Source organism: Artemia sp. Qi Xiang Cuo, chromosome 3 (genome assembly GCF_049724085.1).
Source record: "Artemia sp. Qi Xiang Cuo chromosome 3, ASM4972408v1, whole genome shotgun sequence".
NCBI classification, from domain to species: Eukaryota; Metazoa; Arthropoda; class Branchiopoda; order Anostraca; family Artemiidae; genus Artemia; species Artemia sp. Qi Xiang Cuo.
This window is the reverse complement of record NC_142796.1, coordinates 13,618,333-13,641,525: the sequence shown is the minus strand read 5'-3', so window position 1 is coordinate 13,641,525 and position 23,193 is coordinate 13,618,333. Positions and strand designations below refer to the sequence as shown.

Sequence of the window (23,193 nt, the reverse complement as noted above, 5' to 3'; positions counted from 1 at the left end):
TTTGTAGGCATGAATATATAATGAGTAGGAGGTAATAGGCTTGAGATTATCTGTGCAGGATTTCGACTCTTGTTGATAGAAGAGCTTCGCCTAGTGCTGAAAACCATGTTTGGACCAAGATGGGCCCAGGATTGCAACGGAAAGCAGGTCTTCCTCCTCTGCGGTGGGAGGACGTAATAAAGAAAGATTTAAAGGAAATGGGAACTTCATGGGCGGGTGTAAATAGGGAGACTTTAAATAGATTGGGATGGAGAAGGAGCGTGTGGAACGGTATTGGCCCCAACTGGCTTGGTGCTGCGGTGAGTTGTTAGTAGTAGTAGTAGTAGTAGTATTATCGAAAGCATCCTCGGCTTGAGTACTCAGTTACAGAAAATTTGGTTTTCTGTTTCTGCTGCAGACACTTTGGTGGCACGTAGATCCTTCACGGACAGAGATACGGGGGAAGGCCTTTCATTGAGACCGGCATTAGAAGATGGAAGGACATCTCAAGTGACCGCGAAAAGTGAAAAGTGACCTCCACAGGGACAGTGCAGTTTCGTGGACGAAATTCAAAGCTATACAAGCCAAGGAGATGCAACCCATAGCATCTGTTTTGCCAACGGACAGGAATAAAGAGATGAATGAAAAGAGGGAACATGTAAAGGCATTACTGAAAGTAACGGCCCTACTGGGGTGACTGGGATTCGCGGCCACGATGAGACTGAATCTTCGGCAAACAAAGGACATTTCGTCGAAACTTGCAATCTTCTTTCCGAGTATTCTCCCACGCTTTTTAACAAGCTACAAAGACGATACGGCCACTATACGTCCCACGAATACCAGAACGATCGAATTTCAGTGATCGGATCAAGGCTTCGGTCTGCAATAGTGCAAGAAGTTAAGCGTGCCAAATATTTAGCTGTTCTTGTCGACGAGACAAAAAATAATTCGAAGAAAGAACAGCTCGCCATTCTTCTGAGGTACTTTGACAAGGGAAAAGTACGAGAAAGACCAATAGGATGCTGCCATGAAAAGCCTGGATACTGAGAGTTTAGCCAGCTTCATTCACGACACAGTGGCGAAACTTGGTCTCGACTGGAACTATTGTGCTGCTCAGTGCTACGACGAAGCAAGCGTGATGAGTGGGCCATTCTCTGGTGTTCAAGCGTGACTGAGAGCGCCACAAGTCATATACATTCATTGCCCTGCGCATAGACTAAATTTGGTCATTACAAACTGCGTTGAAGGTGTTGGAACTGTTGGCTCATTGTTTTCATTAGTCGAAAATCTGTACACGTTCATTTCCAACAGCAACACCAGACATCAGCTTTTTGTCGAGTCCTAAAAGGCTACTCAAATGCTAGTCCTGGAATTAGAAGGGAGTGCTGTGACAAGATGGTCGTACTGGTATCGATCAATATCGAAGATAAGACTCCGATATGAATGTATTCTGGCTGTACTATCTGCAGTCAGTAAGGGAGCTGATAGTGAAGCTCGAGCAGTAGCAGCTGGTCTCCAGAGGAAAATGGAATCTTTCACAGTGATATTCCGGTTTCTCTATATGGAAGCAATTCTTAGGACGACAAACCCCCTCTCTGAGCAGCTTCAGGCTGTTGATCTTGTAAGATCTAGGTCCTGCACCTTGATTCAAGCAACAAGGAAGGAAATAGCTGAATTGCGTACTGACACTTCATTTGCATCGCTTTTGGAGAAGGCAAAAGAGTTTGCTGAAGGTCTTGAAATTGAAGCACCTGACGTGAATGGACCTGCCACCGGATCCTCTTCTGCGGGTCAGAAGGCACAACCTAGAAGAACCAAAAAGATTACCAAACACCTGAAAGAATTCTTGAACACTTCGAAGTTAAGAAAAAACTTTGTTGAATCCGACAATAGAGCTCCAACTCTAGCGGAAGAAAGGAAAAGAGAATACCCCGAGACTGTAGATCGTCTGATTGCGGAGTTCGACAGACGGTTTGCAGATAACCTTCCAGTGCTCAGTACAGTTGAAGCTCTGCACCCCAGCTCTACCAAGTTCATGGAAACAGGGCTACTCAAGCAATTCTCTGAATTTTATTCTGAAATGGACATTGACCAGATTCTTGAGGCCCAAGCTGGTATTGCCAAGCGGTTTTTGCTCAAGGAGGAGGCAAAGACGAAGAACTTCATGTACGTCATCGATAATATCCAGACACTTCCAGTGGCCTATTCAGTAATTATCAAAGTTCTTCATATTGCTGTCACACTTCCTGTCACGACAGCCAGCAATGAACGCTTGCTTTCTGGGCTGGAAATAGTGAAGAACTATCTGTGCTCGACCATAGGAGACGATCCGTCTTAGTCACCTGCTTTTGATCTTTGCAGAGAAGGATTTAGTCAAAACTTGGATTTCAACCAGCTTGTTGACGACTTTGCGAAGATGAAACCACGGTGGTTCCCCTTGTTGTCTTGAGTGTTCACTGATCTGTTTCAAATTTTTTTTGTATTTTTTGATTTTTTAAATTTACTTGATCGAGCAAAGTTTTGTATCTTCATAGCCAGAGCGTGACTCCTGCTTGGACTAAAGCATTTACTGTAAGCAGCGAGCTGAAGAATTCGGCTACAGAATGTACTTTAGTCAAAGCGTGAATTCTTATAGAGGTTCGGCTTTCGTCAAGTTATAGGTTCGGAAAAGTGGAAGATTCCTAAACAGCTGTTTTTTTAACATCGCACATACCGTTTCCGCTTTCTTCAGATATCTGGCCTTTCCCGAACATATGGCATAAGAGCGAAATAAAGAAAGGCAAAGAAATTGAGACAATTTTCTTAATTTTTACGGTAACTCCCACGGAAGGCATGTTCTTTTCGGATAAAGCTAGAGGCTTTTTTTATACAAGCCTGCTTCGGGGCCCATGTCGATTGCTTGCCAACCCTAAGGTTTGGCTGAAATGGCACCTCTGACTTTAACCCATTAAACATTAACTTAAACGCGAGAGAAAACAGCTAAAACAACAAAAAAAGACTAAAATCCTAATTATGAAATTCTCAATCCAATATACAAAATCCAAAAAAAACTTAAAAATTAAATGCCCTAGTCCAAAATTCAATACCACAAACAAAACCTTCCGTCCTGTAGACAAAATTCAAACACCAAGCACAAAAAACTGTACTCCACACGTAAGAGGTACCTTAGCGAATAACTTAAATTTAATATACTACTATCAAACATAAATAAAAAACTTGCGGTAACTAATTGTAAGTAAGGAGTGACCCGGCTCAATAGTAATTGAAAGTTTAAAAAACGGAATTTTGACACTAGTAGACTTATCAAAAGAATTAGAGTTTTATGCTGATTTCAAATATATAAGTTTTGTTAAATCTAGTCTTATCCATCAAAGATTACGAGCCTGAGAAAATTTGCCCTATTTTCGGAAAAAAGGGTGTAAGACCCCTAAAAGTAAAAGAATCTCAATGAAAATCACACCAGCAGATTCAGCGTATCAAAGAACCGTATTGTAGAGGTTTCAAGCTTATATCTGCAATGAAATAAAAAAAACAAGTTTTTTCAACTGAAAGTAAGGAACAACATTAAAAATTAAAATGAACAGGAATTATTAAGTATATGAGGGGGTTTGTCCCCTAGCCAATACCTCGCTCTTTACGCTAAAGTTCGAATTTTGTTCGAATCACAAATCTCTGAATCACAAAGACTGTTTAATTAGACTAGAGAGCTCTTTTGAAATTACTAAAAATAACTTTAGCGTAAAGAGCGAGGTATTGAATAGGGGGCAATCCCCCTCATATACGTAATAATTTCTGTTTGTTTTAGGTTTTAATGTTGCTCCTTACTTTCAGCTGAAAAAAACTTGTTTTTTTATTTAATTTCTGATCGTTTTTTTTAATAATACTGGGAAATCCGGCACGCCCTTCATAGAAATGTCCCTTCCCCCAAGGAAACATCCTCCATGGAAAGATCCTCCCACTAAACTCCTCTTCCGACCCCCTCCCCCCTACGAGAAAAAATCCCTCCTGAAAACGTCTGTATACTTCCCAATAACCAATACTATCTAGGACAACTGGATCGATACGATCACCGCTGGGGAAAAAAATAAAAACGTATTCGTGATCTTTCTTCTGGCAAAAAATACAAAATTCCACATTTTGCAGATAGAAGCTTGAAACATATACAGTGGGTTTTACTGTTACGCTGAATCTCATGGTTTGATATCCACTAAAATTCTATCACTTTCAGGGGTTGTTTCCCCCTTTTTTCGAAAAAAGGCAAATGGTTTTAGGCTCAAAGCTTTTGATTGGTAAGACTAAACTTGATGAAACTTATATAATTGAAATCAACATAAAGATCCAATTCTTTTGATGTATCTATTGGTATCAAAATTCCGTTTTTTAGAGCTTCGGCTACTATTGAGCATGGTTGTTCCTTACTTACAATTTGTTATCCAAATAGGCCAGAGTATATGGAGTACTTGAGTCTATATGAGTTGTTTTCATGACCTGAACTTGAACGACCGGGCAATGATGAAAAAATGCTACTGAAAACAGGTTAATTTTTTTTTTTACTACGACGCACTCACAAACCATATATCATACAGCACAAAAAGGTCATTCCTCTTGAATGTGACAAGAAGAAAGAACAGTACTACGGTATGCTGTTGAAATTTTTGAAACCGCGGATCGTCTCTTACTTATCTGGGTTGCAGCGGTAGCTAACAACCTAGTAAGAGACGATCACTTCCAATGTTAAGAAATATAAAAACCCCTAACTCCTAAAGAAAAGGTCAGATCAAAACAAAAAGTACACCATTTGAACCGCCTTGTCAGAAAACCCTGTATAGGAAACTTTCTGTCATTTGGCTTAAACAGCAAGGGAAATATATTGGCTTGAAAATCAAGAAAAGTGGCGGCTACTACAACATTCTGCCTAAACGGCATATTTTTTTTTCTTTCTTCTTTCTTTTCCACAGATAGCTTGGCACTTCAACATCGTAGAGAGTTGTTCAATGGCTCATTTTAAAGGAAATTAATTGGGTTTAAAATCTTTTGTAACTAAAATAAATAATTTCTAAAAGAGAATAAATTTTTCCACTAAAAACTGTATTTTTGATGTCTTTTCATACTGCAGTCTTTTCAAAGATATTTGATCCGGGTTGCAGCGGTAGCTAGCAACCTAGTAAGAGACGATCACGTCCAATGTTAAGAAATATAATCCGGGTTGCAGCGGTAGCTAGCAACCTAGTAAGAGACGATCACGTCCAATGTTAAGAAATATAAAAACCTTCCTAGTAAGAGACGATCACGCCTCATAGTAAAACATTAAATATGTCATAGTCAGATCAAACCATAATCAAATAATCAAACAAGTGTTTTTTTTTCAGGGGTGATCGTATCGACCCAGTGGTTCTACAATGTAATTAGTAAGGACGGTGGATGCTTTGAACATGTTAAAAGTAGAATAGCCAAGGCTAAGGGTATTTTTTCACAGTTGAAAAAATGTTGTTTACAATAAAAGACAATCATTAACATTTGTATCTTGGAACCAAGCTTTTTTTGGCTTAATCCATAAAGTAGGCTAAGTATCTCTATATTGTTGTCCTATATTTCCAAAGAAAAAAAATCAATTTTTTTTTTTTAATTTGAGTTTTCAAACAGTTTGTGATAAAGAACTGTATAGTACGAGCGACTCGCCTCAATAGTAACCAAAATTCTAAAAAACGGAATTTTAATATCAATAGATACATCAAAAGAATTGTATTTTTATGCTGATTTTAAATATTTAAGTTCTTATCAAGTTTAGTCCTACTCGTCAAAAGTTACGAGCTTAAAAAAAATTGCCCTATTTTTTGTAAAAAAGGAAAACACCCTTTAAAAGTCATAGAATCTTAATGAAAATCACACCATCAGTTTCAGCGTATTCTGGTCACAAAATGGCCCACAAGTTAATATTTTATTCCCACGATGGTAAGTCAGCTAAACTTATTGATGATGTTATTGTAAACTGAAGACTGGCAGGATCGGTACAAGATACTAGGGTATATTGAAGTGCTGTTATTGATGTTAAAAGTAAAGATCACCATCTAGTTGTGTCTTGAGTTAAATTAGATAACTATCTTCTGGGAAGCTATGACGTTGGTAGACTCTAAGGTCTCTCTAGGATCTAAAATTGAATAATACCACAGACCTCTTTTTCTTTTCCCGTTGCATCAGGTACTATGAGATAGATTTCGATCCTTACTGTATCTGAACTAAAACTAAAATAAAATAAAAATTGATTTTTTCAATTTTTACGTAACGTCATTCATTACGTCATATATGGTTATTTTTACATAATCGGTGTTAGATCTTACTTCACGCACTTACTACTTCATATATGGTTATAATTGCTTAAAAATCAAATATCTTTGAAAATATGAAAAGACATATCAAATGCAGTTTTTTGTAAAAAGTGACTCTATTTTTTTATTTTTTTATTATTTAAAAAGGTACTAGAACTTTTAATTTATGTTCAAATAACCCATGTCGTAAAATTCTAGGACCTCTGGGTCGATACGATCACCCCTGGTAAAGAAAGGGCAAATAAACACGCATCCGTGATCTTTCTTCTGGCAAAAATACAAAATTCTACATTTTTGCAGATAGGAGCTCGAAATCTCTACAGTACGGTTCTCTGATACGCTGAATTTGATGGTGTGATTTTCATTAGGATTCTATGGCTTTTAGAAGGTGTTTCCTTTTTTGGAAATAAGACAAATTTTCTCAGGCTCATAACTTTTGATAAATATGAGTAAACTTGATGAAACTTATATATTTAAAATCAGCATAAAAATCTAATTCTTTTGATGCATATATTGATATTAAAATTCAGTTTTTTAGAGTTCCGGTTACTATTGAGACGAGTCGCTCTTATGATACAGTTTTCATCATATTTTATCACATTACGTCATATATGGTTTTCAATACACAATCGATGTTAAATCATTACGTCACGTCAATTATTACTTCATATATGGTTATGATTGCTTAAAAAAAATATCTTTGTAAATATGAAAAGACATCTAAAATGCAGTTTTTTTTGTAAAAAGTTATCCTTTTTTCTTTTTTTTGATTAAAAAAGCACTAGAACTTTCAATTTCTGTTCAAATAAGCCCTCTCGCAAAATTGTAGGACCTCTGGGTCGACACGATCACCCCTGTTAAAAAAAAAGGCAAACAAACAAACACGCATCCGTGATCTTTCTTCTGGCAAAAAATATAAAATTCCACATTTTTGTGGATAGGAGCTTGAAAACTCTACAGTAAGGTACTCCGATACGCCGAATCTGTTCGTGTGATTTTCATTAAGACTGTATGACTTTTAGGGTGCGTTTTTCCGTTTTTGAAAATAAGGCAAATTTCATCAGGCTCGTAACTTTTGATGTATATGAGTAAACTTGATGAAACTTATATATTTAAATTACGTCAAATATGGTTATTAGTACACAATCGGTGTTAGATCCTGCGTCACGCCACTTATTACTTCATATATGGTTATGATTGCTTAAAAAATCAAATATCTTCGAAAATATGAAAAGATATTCAAAATGCAGTTTTTTTGTAAAAAGTGAATTTTTTATATATATATTTTTTTGTTGATTTAAAAAGGCACTAGAAATTTTAATTTCTGTTCAAATAAGCCCTCTTGCAAGATTCTAGGACCTCTGGGTCGATACTATCACCCCTGGGGGAAAAAAAGCAAATAAACGCGTATCCGTGATCTTTCTTCTGGCAAAAAATATAAATTTCACATTTTCACAGATAGGAGCTTGAAACCTCTACAGTAAGGTACTCTGATACGCTGAATATGATGGTGTGATTTTAATTAAGATTTCATGACTTTTAGGGTTTTTTTTCCCTTTTTTGAAAATAAGGCAAATTTTGTCAGGACCGTAACTTTTGATGGATATGAGTAAACTTGATGAAAATTATACATTTAAAATCAGCATAAAAATCCCATTCTTTTGTTGTATATATTGATATTAAAAATTTGTTTTTTAGAGTTTCGGTTACTGTTGAGACGAGTCGCTCTTACTATACAATTTGTTACCATGAACTGTTTGATACTGTGTTGGTTACAACTACATTGTTATACCTATAAAATTTCAGCAGCCGTAACCATTACTGATTCTTCTCCTACACCTACCGTGTTGCCATATTCCTACCATCCTGGATACCATCTTGCCATATTCCTACCATCCTGGATACCATCTTGCCATATTCCTACCGACCTGGATATTAAAATCTCCCAACATAACACCATATTTCTACCCGGGACCCCCCGTCTGTTTGGTTCTGTATCTGTAATTAAAATTCATCTGAGTCACTACTCTCCGTCAGTCACTCTTACATGAGCGTTTACTGCTATAACTGATAGTCAGCACTTTCTAGTCATCCAATATTTCAAATATATATATAAATGCTTGACGAGACACACATTTTCAAAGATAATTACAAACAGAAAAAAGCCTTTGGATTTTTCTTAGTTGGAATAGTATGAGACCAAATTCAGAGAATCAGGTAGTTAAGTAAGTCAAATATAGCAGCCTAGCCCAGAAAAGCAACTATTCAAAAGATACTTTTATTATTTTAACTTTGAGTTACTTTAGGGTATGTTGTTTTTTTTTTTTCACTAGGTGTCATATATCTCTACAGCCATGATGCCGATGAAACTGACATTATTCTCATTTATAATGAACTAAACTGATCATTTATATAATTGTGACGTTATTGATAATCTTGTTTAGGAGAATACAGTTTTTTTTTGTAAAAGAACTGAATTAATTTTAAACATTATTTTTTTTTAAATACAAAGGCAGCAAATATAGCAATTTCCTTCAAAAGGAGCCATTAAACAGCTCTCTATGATGCTCAAGTACCCATCTAGCTCCTTAAAAGGGGAAACCGGAAAGAAAAAAGATGCTTTTGATGCAGAATATCGTGAATGACGCCACTTTCCTTATTTTTCAAGCCAATGGATTTACCTTGTTCTTCAAGCCAAGGGAATGTAAGTTTAATTTATAGGGATTTGAGCCAAGGCAGTTCCAGCAGTGCACTTTTTGTTTCGAACTGACTTATTTTTAGGGGTATGGGGCTATTGTTTTTGTTACTATGGGACGTCTTTGTCTCTTAAAGGTTACAGCTTCGCTGCAACCACGACCAGCTGAGAAAAAGCCGAAATTTTTTTTCTGTGTGTGATATATGAAGTATTATGAAATGTCATGATAAGTAAAGACTCGTTGACTACATAACTTATTGGATTAATCACGTTTTAATACTTGTAAAATAGCAATTATAACATATTTTTAGTATCTTTTTTAATCTAGTTTAATTATTTTGGTAGCATTAAATTCTATGGTCCTTTCAAGGTATTCGAGTCCACTTTTGGAAGGAGACTGGAGCAAGAGACTTGGCGCTAACTGACGAGATGGATATTGTCTTAAAGACAAAAGTTGAAATAAAACTGCCATCACTGACAGGTAGAACACCAAGATTAGTGGAGCGGCTTACTTTTGCTGTCGATGAGTCAATATGTAATTAGAAATTAATACTCTTAGTTTTTTTTTAAAACTTAATGAAATTCATTTTTTAATTTTTCATTCTGACCGTATTCTGTCTTAATTTTATAGCCGAAAAGCAAGCTTTAATGTTCCCCTGGTCACTTTTCTTTTTTTTTCCGGTGACCAAACATAAGCCAGAGACGGCCGAACCAGTGCCGGGGTGACCAGGTTTGGTTCTCTTCACCACTTGGATAGAGATGCATCCAGATGGAAAAAATGGCGGAGTATTTCTAATTGTCTTTTTCAGGGATGGTATTGAATGAGTTACTTTTGCTTTGGCATGCTCAGCAACTTCTTATCGCTTGAATCAACTCATAGAGAATTAAACAAGTCAAAACCTGCCGATCATGGGCCAGTCTCCTATCTACATGTCGGACCAAAAATCAATATTGAATATCGAAACGTAAATGATGATATCGCAAACGCTATTTGGAAATTTCTGTTTATTTCCAGTTTTTTTAACCATCTACCAGGTACCGTCCAACAAAAAATTCCAACATACGAAAAGTTCTTGTTAATGTCTAGTGTAAATTTGAAGTTCTAGGGGGGTGGGGGTAGCTGCTCCCCCCCTCCCTACGCCCATGATCCTAGATGATTGCCCTGTTAGACTCTCTGCAAATGAAAACATTGTTTTTCTGAATACTTATGATATAAGGTTTTGAAAAATGTATATTCTTCATTCTACAAAAAAAATCCAACTAACATACAATACTCTTTACAGTGATTCTGACTATATGTTAGGAAATTTCATTCTATGTTTAAAAAAAAAGAATGTTCAAACACACCGATTAACAATAATAAAAATAAATAATATTTAAAATGTAAATTACGCTGCTGAATCTTTGTCTTTCATAACAAACAGTTCGTGGTAAAGAACTGTAAGTAAGAAGAAACTCAGGCCCGTAGTAGCCAAAACTCTAAAAAATGAATTTCGATACCCTTACAAGACAGTAGCCCTTAATTATGAGAACCAAAATTCTCTTCAACCGTTAATTTTCATTTCTATTATTAGTGGAATAGAATGTAAACTCAAACGTTTTCTTTAAATTTATCTATACTGTGATATATTTAGAAAAAGTTGTGATTCAAAAGTTTTGTAAAAGAACACTCGGTCTCCTCAGCAAGCCTAAGCTCACCATACTAGTTTATACGATCAATCAGACCTTTTTGGAGTAGATTCAAAATTTTCAGGTAAAAAAGAAGGAACAATGAAAAACAGACTATTTTCTAACTTTAAATAAATCATTAAAAGTAACAAAAGGTTTAGTAAAAGATATTTTTAAACATTATGCTTATCAAAAGCCGACATTTTTCAAGACCAAGCATCTCCAACATTTTCAAAACCAAGCATTTACCAAGACCCGATGTTTGTCTATCAACATTGTCCACCCGCAGTCGGTTCATCACCCTCAGTGCCCCAAACTTCAGGCCAAAGATGTCCCTCGATAGCCCTTGTGCATCCGTTTGATGAGGACCTGTTTATGATGTGAGCCATAAAAGGTAACTTCTTGCAGTCCCATACTTCCTCTCAATGTCAACCACAGTCGTTTTTTTTTTTTTCCTCTTTAAAATAATTGCATGTTTGCTCTTAATATGGAAATGTGCTTTTACTAAAGATAGAGTAAGATTTAATTTAAATTTTAAAACAAAATATCCGAAGGAAACCTCCAAAGAAAAAAATTCAATCATTTTATTCAAGAAAAGGAACTTTAAAAGCCCAAAATTATTTATACAAAAGAACCTACATTACTTAACAAAAGGGACTTGCCCTTTATTTTTTAAAATATAAAAAAGAATTAAATTGTTTTTACAAATGGTCTATCTGTGAATCTGTTTAAATGCACTGATCTGCATCTATTTGGAGCACTAAGAATGGAAATAACCACCCAATCCAAAGACTTTCTAATCGCCCTCACAGAAGATTCCCTCGTGTAGATGGCATGTTGAGTCTGCACTTAATTGCATTATGTCTGGCGCGAATGCGAGATACCTTTGTAGTCCTTGTGTATTGTACTTAGTCGTATCAAAGCTAAGGAGACAGGGTTGTCACTCCTAGTGATTTATCACTATTTCAAGCGATTTTTTATATTGCCTAAACAAAAATCAGCATCAGCACATAAATCACTAGATTATTGAAGAAAATCACTAAATCCATCAAAGATGACTAAAATCTTGTGATTTTTTTGCTCACGGGGTGGTAAACCTGTAGGAGAATATCTTACGTGCAACCACTCAGAAAGATTGAGCATTTCCTATTTCAGTCACGTTACTATTGATTGCCTACTTGGGGACTTGGGAGCACTCGAGGTATTTCCAAGGGGGAAAATGATGATGTAAAGCATAACCGGCAGCCGTGTACTGATGTTGAACGGCTGAAGAGCTATATTTTGTAAATTATTAGCTCACTGCAAATATGTCTCCAGTAGATTTCTTTTTTTAAGGGTTCCTTCCAGTAACCAGCAAGCCATGCATAAACACCTTATCTTTGCTAGGAGACCTAAGCAGCCACCAAAGGGTCCTATGGTGTACCCTTCTCTGTAGCATAAAGATTCTTTCCAAAACTAATTGACTTTTTGCTGCTTAAACAGACGCCCCGCCTTTGAAGAACTGTGATGGAATCGTCCCTACTGTGGTTTCGTGTACAAATCTTAATTTTTTCCAAATAATACTAATGTCAAAATTTTCATTATATTTTCCAGAAGATTGCAGCACAACATTCACTGACTTGGAGACAAATGAGCATGCTCTTAGAATAGCAGTCTCAGTGCTCAGCACCCTCATAGCATATTCCATTGCACCCTCAATAGCACTCTCAGAAACGTACAAGCTCTCATTGTTCAAATACCTGGAAACAACATTTAAATTCCAAACAGGGAAACCTGAATTGCCACATATCTACTTCAAAATTGTTTTTCAGGTACCTTTCTTGCTAGATCCACTTTCTAAACGTATGATACCCGCTAAAGTGATAGCCTTCCAGTGGCGGATCCAGGGGGAGAGGGCCTCCCCTAGCGTAGCCTAAAGTAGTGTAATTTACTTAGTTAATGCAAGTTTGTGTTAATTAAACTTGCTCCTAACGCAAATTTATTGGATCAACCTAATTTGCACCCCCTCCCTAAAAAATAATCCTGGATCCAACCCTGTAGCCATCATGCTCCTCAAGCCACCAGTCCCATATGAAACTTTTTCTTTAATTACGCGGTGGAAGGGTTAATGATTGGAATAATTTAGAGAATGAAACAAAAATTCCATGGCTCTGGTTCACTAAAAATCATCATTTTTTAAATTAAAAATTTCATCATTAAAAATATCATTTTTAATTTTCGTTTGAACGGGGTTATTGGAGGTCTGTTAGTTGGAACATTACCTCCTGAAAAGTTCTTAATGATTTAGATTTTTAATTATTTCTTTTTAATAATTTTTTCCTGTTTTGTCATTTTGGATTTATAGGTGGAGTATAAATATATATTGATCGATTGTAAGGATGAAACAATAATCAAATACAGCTCAATAGGTTCTCCCGATGATTGTTGAAAGATAATATAAGCCTTACTTTTGCTAATAAATTTATTTGAATCTGTCTTTTGTTTGTTTTTGGTGTGTTGAAGATCAGGTATTGTGTCTTGACTGAAGAAAAGAGTTATCTCTTTCTCTTTTATTTTTTTCGTTTTCTCTTATTTTTAAGTTACGTCACTATTGTTTTTTCTGTTTTTTCTCCCTATAGCAAGCTCTGACAAAAAACTTATCCTGTCCAATCAACACAAATAAAAAGTTATTGCATGATTCCACTTTAAACAATTGGCTTAAAGGAGTTTTAAGTAGTTCCTTACACTCTCTCTCTCTCTCTCTCTCTCTCTCTCTCTCTCTCTCTCTCTCTCTCTCTCTCTCTCTCTCTCTCTCTCTCTCTCTCTCTCTCTCTCTCTCTCTCTCTCTCTCTCTCTCTCTCTCTCTCTCTCTCTCTCTCTCTCTTTGAAAATTTGTTTTTTTATATTTAATTTCTGATCTTTTTTTTAAATAATGCTGGGAAATCCGGCGCCCCCTTCATAGCAATGTCCCTTCCCCCATGAAAACGTCCTTCATGGAAAGATCCCCCACATCACCCCCGACCCACCCATTCCCCTACTACCAGAAAAAATCCCCCCTGAAAACGTCTGTACATTTCCTAATAACCAATACTATATGTTAACACTGGGTAAAGTTTATAACTTTCAGCCCTCCCCCCGGGAATTTCGGGGGATTAAGTAATCCTAAAGTACATAGTTCTCATATTTTCAACCATGCTGAACAAAATGGCTATCTCAAAATTTTGATCAGGTGATTTTGGGAAAAAATGAGCGTGGGAGGGGGCCTAGTTGCCCTCCATTTTTTTTGTTACTTAAAAAGGGCAATAGAACTTTTAATTTCCGTTCTAATGAGTCCTCCCACGATATTCTAGAACTACTGGGTCAGTACGATCACCCCTGGGGAAAAATCAAGTAAACACGTATCCGTGATCTTTCTTCTGGCAAAAAATGCAAAATTCCACATTTTTATAGATAGGAGCTTGAAACCTCTACAGTAGGGTTCTCTGATACGCTGAATATGATGGTGTGATTCTGATTAAGGTTGTATAACTTTTAGGGGGTCTTTCCCCCTTTTTTCGAAAATCAGCCAAGTTTTCTCAGGCGCTTAACTTTTGATTGATAGCACTAAACTTGATAAAAGTTATATATTTGAAATTAGAATTAAAATCTGATTCTTTTGATGTATCTCTTGGTATCAAAAACCCGTTTTCTAGAGTTTCGGTTACCATTGAGCCGGGTCGCTCCTTACTTACATTTCGTTACCACGAACTGTTTGAAACTTGTTGGGTTTATTCGTTTCATGAATACCATACGTAACCATTCATTCATACATCTTATGTTTTGGTTCACAAACATCTGAAATATAAATGATTTTCACATTTATTTTTTTGAAAAATTCTAGGTTTGTGCTAAAACGATTAGAAGAAGATATGTCGTTTGAAAAATAGTCTCTATCACTTACTAAATTGTCACTCTAGAGAAACACATTTCTTTAGTAAAGCAAATAATTTATTTCCTACTGAAAAGGTAAATTAGTATAGAATATAAAAAATTTCTAAAACGATGGATAACTTATCCAGTAAAAACAATTAAAAATAATAAAAGAAAATGGAAATATAAAACGCGACCAGTGGTCAATACACAGAGGAATAGGTGTATCTCCACATCGGGCATATTGAGGGCCACTATTTAGTCTTCCAGGACTTGGCGTCAAACCTCTTGAGACTGATCTTCTATTAGACTGAGATCGGGATCTCGAACGACCATTTGGGAGGCTTCCCCTCTGTAAACTCCCAGCTCGAGAGGCTCGTTCATGAAGGAGTATCTAAAAAGATAAAAAATACGTAACTAACATTTGACTTGAAAGCAACCGAACCAATACAAACAAATGAAAAACAGAAATTTGGGTATAATATTTAAATTAGAGAAGGGAAGAAAAATAATAATAATAAAGGTTCAAGTATTTCGGCTTCCCGTCCTGAACGTGTTAATTCCGATATGGTTTCCTCAGAGGCGATTAGGATACGTTTTCAGGAATACCCCTGAACTATACCAAGTGCCTTTTTTTTATCAGGGACTTTGGTTTGAACATTAGAGTAGGCTCTTAGAGGCTCAAGTGGCAAGACATACGGCTGACCGCCTATCTGGAGTTACTACTATCCACTTTTTATTCTAATTATCAGATCTTAGACTAAAAATCCCTTCATGACCTTCAAGCGAATCCAATTTTTCTTTTCGCGAACCAGGATGCCTTAAATTGGTAGGAACATTTTTTCACATAATTGTATGCGTAGGTTTATTTTCAACCGGAATGGAGGCGGAGGTGGGGATTGGCGGCCGGGTTTGAAGATTTTCTGGCAATGCAAGTAGTGCATTTAAACAAGCGTTGACTTTGCTACTAAGCAGGGAATATGTCGAAGCGGGGATTATCGGGATTTCGCTCACGTTCCGTTTAACAAAGTCCGGAACATCTATATCTTTAGCATCGCATCAATCATGCCCTGCAATAATGTCGCCAATAATATTTTATTGGGCATTGTTACCAATTCGCCTGGGTGGAACTTCCCTCGAAAATGATTTCTGGATGAAAAGTTTTCTCGCAAATAATACATCAGTAGCCGAAAAAAAAAAATCCGAGGCATGGTCTTTAAACAAACCGTGGGAAATCCCTTACTCAAAGTGTTTCTGCATGAAATTCAACATTGGATCATAGAAAAGTTTATCTTTCGTCCAAATTTCGAGATCTGTCATTTTTACTTAAAGTAGTATAGTCCATAAATCATAATCCATTATTTCATCTATGAAACCAGTTTGCTTCAATTGATCGAATTCGTAAATCATAAACCGTAGGAATGCTAAAAAACTAATTTTTACAACGTCCTAGTTTAATATTAAATAAAAAAAACAAGTTTTTTAAACTGAAAGTATGGAGCGACATTAAAACTTAAAACGAACAGAAATTATTCCGTACATGAAAGGGGCTGTCCCTTCCTCAACGCCTCACTTTTTACGCTAAAGTTTTTTATTGTTTTAGAAAATAAAGTTGCGAGACAGAGTCAAACTTTAGCGTAAAGAGCGAGGCGTTAAGGAGGGGACAGCCCTTTTCATATACAGAATAATTTCTGTTCGTTTTAAGTTTTAATGTCGCTCCTTACTTTCAGTTTAAAAAACTTGTTTTTTTATTTAATTTCTGATCGTTTTTTAGTTAATGCAGCTTTTATTTTGGCTCACCGTCATTGAATAAGTGAACAAAATTTGCATAAGAATTTTTACTTTTCTTTTACTAAATGGCTGTCTCTAAATTTGGTTCTGACGTAAATTACAAATTAACTTACGTAACGAACTTCTATATTCGTATATTTTTCTTCTGGCAAAAAATACAATGTTGCAGATTTTTGCAGATATGAGCTTGAAACCTATGCAATAGGATTTCTGATACGCTGAATCTGATGGTGTGATTTTCATTAAAATTCTTTCACTTGTAGGGGATGTTTCCCCCCTCTTTACAAAATCAGGTAAATTTTCTCAGGCTCGTACCCTTTAATGAGTAATACTAAACTTTATAAAATTTATATATTTAGAATCAGCATTATAAGCCCATTCTTTTGATACATTTATTGACATCAAAATTCCGTTTTTAAAAGTTTCGATTACTATTGAGTCGTATCGCTTGTTTTTTTTTTTATTGTTTTTTTTATTACGTATATGTTATTACGTATATGAGGGGGTTCTCCCCTTAGTCAATACCACGCTCTTTACGTTAAAAGTAAAAAAAATTTAATTCACAAACCCCTGAATCACAAAGGCCGTTTAATTAGAATAGATAGCTCTTTTGAAAACACTAAAAAAAAAACTGTAGCGTAAAGAGCGAGGTATTGACTTTCGGGAGAACCCCTTCATATACCTAATTATTTCTGTTCGTTATAAGTTCTAATGTTGCATCTTAATTTCAGTTGAAAAAACTTGTTTTTTTTTTAATTTAATTTCTGATAGTTTTTTAAATAATGATGGGAAATCTGGTGCCCCCTTCATATAAATTTCCCTTACCCCAAAGAAACATCCTCCACTGAAATATTCTCCCGAGTAACCCCCTCCTCCAGCCCCCCCCCACCAGAAAAAAAATCCTTCCTGAAAATGTCTGTATACTTCCCAATAACCAATAAATAACGCTGGCAAGTCCGGCGCCCCCTTCATGGCAATTTCCCTTCCCCCATGAAAACTTCCTGCATGGACAGATCCTCCAAAATAACCCCTGACCCACCCACACCCACTACCAGAAAAAAAAACCTCCTGAAAACTTTTGTATACTTCCCAATAACCAATAATATATGTTAACATTGGGTAAAGTTCATAACTTTTAGCCTTCCCCCTGGGGATTTCGGGGAATTAAGTCATTCTAAAAGACATAGTTATCATATTTTCGACCATGCTGAAGAAAATGGCTATCTCAAAATTTTGATTGGGTGACTTTGGGAAAAAAATAAGCGTGGGAGGGGGTCTAGTTGCCCTCCATTTTTTTTTTGTCACTTAAAAAGGACAATAGAACTTTTAATTTCCGTTCCAATGAGCCCTCCTCCGATATTCTAGAACCACTGGGTCGATACGATCACCCCTGAAAAAAAAAAAAAAAAAAAAAAAAAAAACACGCAACCGTTATATTTATTATGGCAAAAACTGCAAAAGTACACATTTTTGTAGATAGGAGTTTTAAACCACTATAGTAGAGTTTTCTGATATGCTGAATATGATGGTGTGATTTTCGTTAAGGTTCTATAACTTTCAGGGGGCCTTTCCCCCTTTTTGTGAAAATCAGCCAATTTTTCTCAGGCACGTGACTTTTGATGGGTAGTACTAAACTTGATGAAAATTATATATTTGAAATCAGCATTGAAATCTAATTCTCTTGATGTATCTATTGGTATCAAATACCCGTTTTCTAGGGTTTCAGTAACCATTGAGCCGGGTCACTCCTTACTTACACTTCGTTACCACGAACTGTTTGATAACATATTATTGAGTGGTGAGTCTTGGCTCCCCCAAAATATCTGTAATCCGCACAAAATTAATGGATATTGTAAACTGTTCATTCAGCAATGTTGCCAGCTGTCCATTATCGTATAGTCACGCATCAGCTATTGGTAAAGGGTTATTGTATGTATAGAGGGGGAGGACATCTGCAATCTCAAAAATTGGTACTTTTAGGCCCAGATTTTCGAAACTACCACGAGGACTCTTTAAATAATACAAAGAGGATTTAAAACCAAGAGAAAAGACACAAGGATAAGGGTGAAAGCTAAACCACTGTTTCTCAGAACAGGAAATCACCTCGTGTATTATTTTTGTATGGGATTTAAGAGGCAGGGTTCTAGCGCTGTCCTAGTAAAGAGGCATGTGCTTTTCTTGTGTAATTGCTTCCCGGACCCCTTTGCATGACAGGGGTTGTCAAAGATTATCGGGGGAAGGGCCGGTCAATTGGAAATTTAAAGTTTTTGTGTCCTTTTGAGGGGTGCTTCTTCAATCTTAAGGCAACATTTAGTTTTTAAACATAATGGGGAAATGGAAGGGTGGGCGTGGGAGGGTGGGAGGGGGATTAGTTGCCCTCCAATCACTTTCGACTATTAAAAAGTGCATCAGCCCTTTCTATTTTCAATCAAATGAGCCCTTTTCGAAGTTCCCACGACAACTCCTCGATACGAAGTGCCCTGGTCTAAACAACAACCACAACAACAAAAAACAATACATTATACCCACATCGATTTTTACTATAAATATGTCAAGCCTTCCAATCACTTTTGACTATTAAAAAGGGCACTAGGCCTTTCGATTTCCAATCGAATGAGCTATTTTTGAAACGACGACGCTTTCTGTAAATACCTTATATTCCCCCAGGGCATAAATTACAACCCTTACCCTAAGGTCTGTTAGGGTGGTTGTCATCCTCTAAGACTGAATTTCCAGAACTTTCATCAAAGTTTCAATCGAATTAGCCCTTTTCGAAGTTCCTATGACAACTCCTTCGATACAAAGTGCCCTGGTCTAAACAACAAAAACAACAGAAAAATAATAAATTATACCCATATAGATCTTTACTATAAAAATGTCAAGCCTTCCAATTAATTTCGACTATTAAAAAGGGCACAAGGCCTTTCTATTTCCAATCAACTGAGCCCTGTTTGAGTTTCTACGACAACACTTCCTATAGACACCTTATATGCCCCCAGGGCATAAATTACAACTCTTACCCTAAGGGATGTGAGGATGGTTGCCATCCTCTAAGACCTAATTTCCAGAACTTTCAACTACATTACACTAAATGGCTATCTCAAAATTTTGATTGGATGTGTCTGGGAAAATGGTGGGTGGGAGAGGGGCGTTAGTCTTTCTCCAATCACTTTCAACAATTAAAAAAAGCACTACCCCTTTCAATTTCCAAACAAATGAGCCCTTTTGAAGTTTCTACGACAAAGTTTTCAGTAAAAACCTTATATGCCCCAGGGGATAACTTACAACCCTCGCCCTAAGGGCTGGGGGGTTGTCATTCTCACAGACCTAATTTCCAGAACTTTCTACTACGTTGAACAAAATGGCTATCTGAAAATTTTGATTGGATGTGTTTTGGGGAATGGTGGGCGTGAGAGAGGGGTTAGTTACCGTCCAATCACTTTCAACTATTAAAAATGGCACTAGCCCTCTCAATTTCCAATTGAATGAGCCCCGTTTGAAGTTTTTACGACAACTCTATCATTAAAAACCTTATATGCCCCCAGGGTATAACTTATAACCTCTCCCCTGGAGACTCTGTGGGGTTTGTCATCCTTAAATACATAATTTCCAGAACTTTCAACTACGTTGAACAAAATGGCTATCTCTAAACTTTGATTGAATGTGTTTGGGGAAATGGTGGGCGTGAGAGGGGGGTTAATTACTCTCCACTCACTTTCGATTATTAAAAGAGCAATTTCAATTTCCAATCAAATGAGCCTCTTTTGAAATTTCTAAAACAACTTTCTATATAAACCTTATATACCCCCAGGGCAAAACTTACAACCCTTTCACTGAAAGCTCTGATGGGGTTATCATCCTAAAAGACCTAATTTCCAGAACTTTCGACTACGTTGAACAAAATAGATATCTCAAAATTTTAATTGGATATGTTTGGGGAAATGGTGGACGTGAGAAGGGGGTTAGTTGCCCTTCAATCACTTTCGACTATTAAAAGGGCACTAGCCCTTTCAATTTTCAATTGAATTAGCCTTTTTGGATATTTTTACAACATCGCTTTAAATAAAAACCTTACATGCTCCCAGGACATAACTTAAAACCCTTGCCCTGAGGGTTGTGGGGGAGATGGGTTGTCATCCTTAAATACCTAATTTCCAAAAGTTTCAACTGCGTTGAATAAAATGGCAATCTAAAAATTTTGATTGAATATGTTTGGGGAAAAGATGGGCGTGAGAGGGGGATTAGCTGCCCCAAAATCACTTTCGACTATTAAAAAGGGCATTAGCCCTATGAATTTCCAATTGAATGAGCCCTTTTTCAAGTTTCTACGACTAACATTTCAATACAAACATTATATGCCACCAGGGTATAATTTATAACCCTTGCCCTGAAGACTGTGGGGGGATAGTCCTGCTCAAAGATATAATTTTCTAAACTTTAAACTTCGTGGAACAAAATGGCTATCAAAAAATTTTGATTGGATATGTTTGGGGAAATGATGGGCGTGGAAGGGGTGTTAGTTTCCTTCCAATTACTTTCAACTATTAAAAAGGGCACTAACCATTTCAATTTCGAATCGAATGAGCTCTTTTTGAAATTTTTACGACGACGTGATCAGTAAGAACCTTATATACCCCCAGGGCATAACTTAAAACCCTTGCCCTGAGGGATGTGGGGGAGTGTCCTCCTCAAAAACATAATTTCTATCTGGAAATCCACAACACTGAACAAAATGGCTATCTAAAAATTTTGATTGGATGTGTTTGGGGAAAAGGTGGGCGAGAGAGGGGGGCTAGTTACCCTCGAATCACTTTCGACTATTAAAAAGGAAACTAGACCTTTGAATTTCCAATCAAATGAGCCCTTTTCCAAGTTTCTACGAGAAAGATTTCAACAAAAACTTATATATCCCCAGGGCATAACTCCATTGCTCTGAAGACTGTGGGGGGAGTGTCCTGCTCAAAGGTATAATTTCCTGAACTTTAACAGCGTGGAACAAAATGGCTATCTCAAAATTTTGTATGTGTTTGGGGAAATGGTGGGCGTGGAAGGGGTGTTAGTTACCTTCCAGTTACTTTCGACTATTAAAAAGGGCACAAGCCATTTTAATTTCTAATCGATTGAGCCCTTTTTGAAATTTCTACGATAACGCGTTCTAAAAAAAACTTTATATGCCCCCAGGGCATAAGTTACAACCCTTGTCCTGAGAGCTGTTAGGGGTTTGTCATCCTCAAAAACCTAATTTCCAGAACTTAAAACTAAGTTGAACAAAATTGCTATCTCAAAATTTTGATTGGATGTGCTTTGGGGAAAGGTGGGCGTGAGAGGGGGGATAGTTGCCGTCAAATCACTTTCAACTATTAAAAAGGGCACTATCCATTTGAATTTTCAGTCGAATGAACATTTTTAAGATTCTACGACAACGCCTTCTGTAAAAACCTTATATGTCCCCAGGGCATAACTTACAACCCTTGCCCCGAGGGATGTGAGGGATTTCCCTCCTCAAAAACATATTTTCTATCTGGAAATCAACTACGCTGAACAAAATGGTTATCTTAAAATTTTTATTGGATGTGTTTGGGGGAATGATGGGCGTGGGGGAGGGGGGGGGTGGCTAGTTGCCCTCCAATCACTTTCGAGTATTAAAAAGGGCATTAGCCCTATGAATTTCCAATAGAATGAACCTTCTTTTGAAGTTTCTACGACAACGCCTTCCATAAAAACCTTATATGCCCCCAAGGCATAACTTAAAAGCCTTGCCCCGAGGGTTGTGGGGGAGTGTCCTCCTCTTAAAGATATTTTCTATCTGGAAATCAACTACGCTGAACAAAATGGCTATCTCAAAATTTTTATTGGATGTGATTGGGGGAATGGTGGGCGTGGGGTTGTTGCCCTCCAATCACTTTTGACTATTAAAAAGGGCACTAGCCCTTTGAATTTCCAATCAAATGGGTTTTTTTTTAAGTTTCTACGACATCGCTTTCTATAAAAACTTTATATGCCCCCAGGGCAAAGCTTAAAACCCTTGCCCCGAGGGTTCTGGGGGAGTGTCCTCCTCAAAAATATATTTTCTATGTGGAAATCAACTACGCTGAACAAAATGACTATCTAAAAATGTTGATTGGATGTGTTAGGGGATAAAGGTGGGCGAGAGAGGGGAGCTAGTTACCCTCGAATCACTTTTGACTATTAAAAAGGAAACTAGACCTTTGAATTTCCAATAAAATGAGCCCTTTTCCAAGTTTCTACACAAAGATTTCAACAAAAACTTATATATCCCCAGGGCATAACTTAAAACTCTTTCTCTGAAGACTATGGGGGGACTTTCCTGCTCAAAGGTATAATTTCCTGAAATTTAACTGCGTGGAACAAAATAGCTATCTCAAAATATTGATGTGTTTGGGGAAATGGTGGGAGTGGAAGGGGTGTTAGTTACCTTCCAGTTACTTCCGACTATTAAAAAGGGCACAAGCCATTTTAATTTCTAATCGAATGAGCCATTTTGAAATTTCTACGACAACGCGTTCTAAAAAAACTTTATATGCCCCCAGGGCATAAGTTACAACCCTTGTCCTGAGGGCAGTGAGGGGGTTGTCATCCTCAAAGACTTAATTTCCAGAACTTAAAACTACGTTGAACAAAATGGTTATCTCAAAATTTTGATTGGATGTGTTTGGGAAAAGGTGAGTGGGAGAGGGGGGTTAGTTACCGTCCAATCACTTTAAACTATTAAAAAGGCCACTATTCATTTGAATTTCCAATCAAACGAGCCTTTTTTGAAGTTTGTACGACCACGCCTTCTATAAAAACCATATATGTCCCCAGGGCATAACTTACAACCCTTGC

The 23,193-nt window shown here is 36.8% G+C and overlaps 1 protein-coding gene across 1 annotated transcript in view; it reads right to left on the bottom strand.

Moving 5' to 3' along the window:
- Window positions 1-14,680: 14,680 nt before the first annotated feature.
- LOC148953787 (glycine receptor subunit alpha-2-like) overlaps window positions 14,681-23,193 on the bottom strand; it is a 48,621-nt gene continuing 40,108 nt past the window's right edge. The window contains exon 5 of the mRNA XM_089085899.1: window positions 14,681-14,950. Coding sequence (XP_088942025.1) covers window positions 14,681-14,950 — 270 coding nt within the window. The remainder of the gene's footprint in view (window positions 14,951-23,193) is intronic.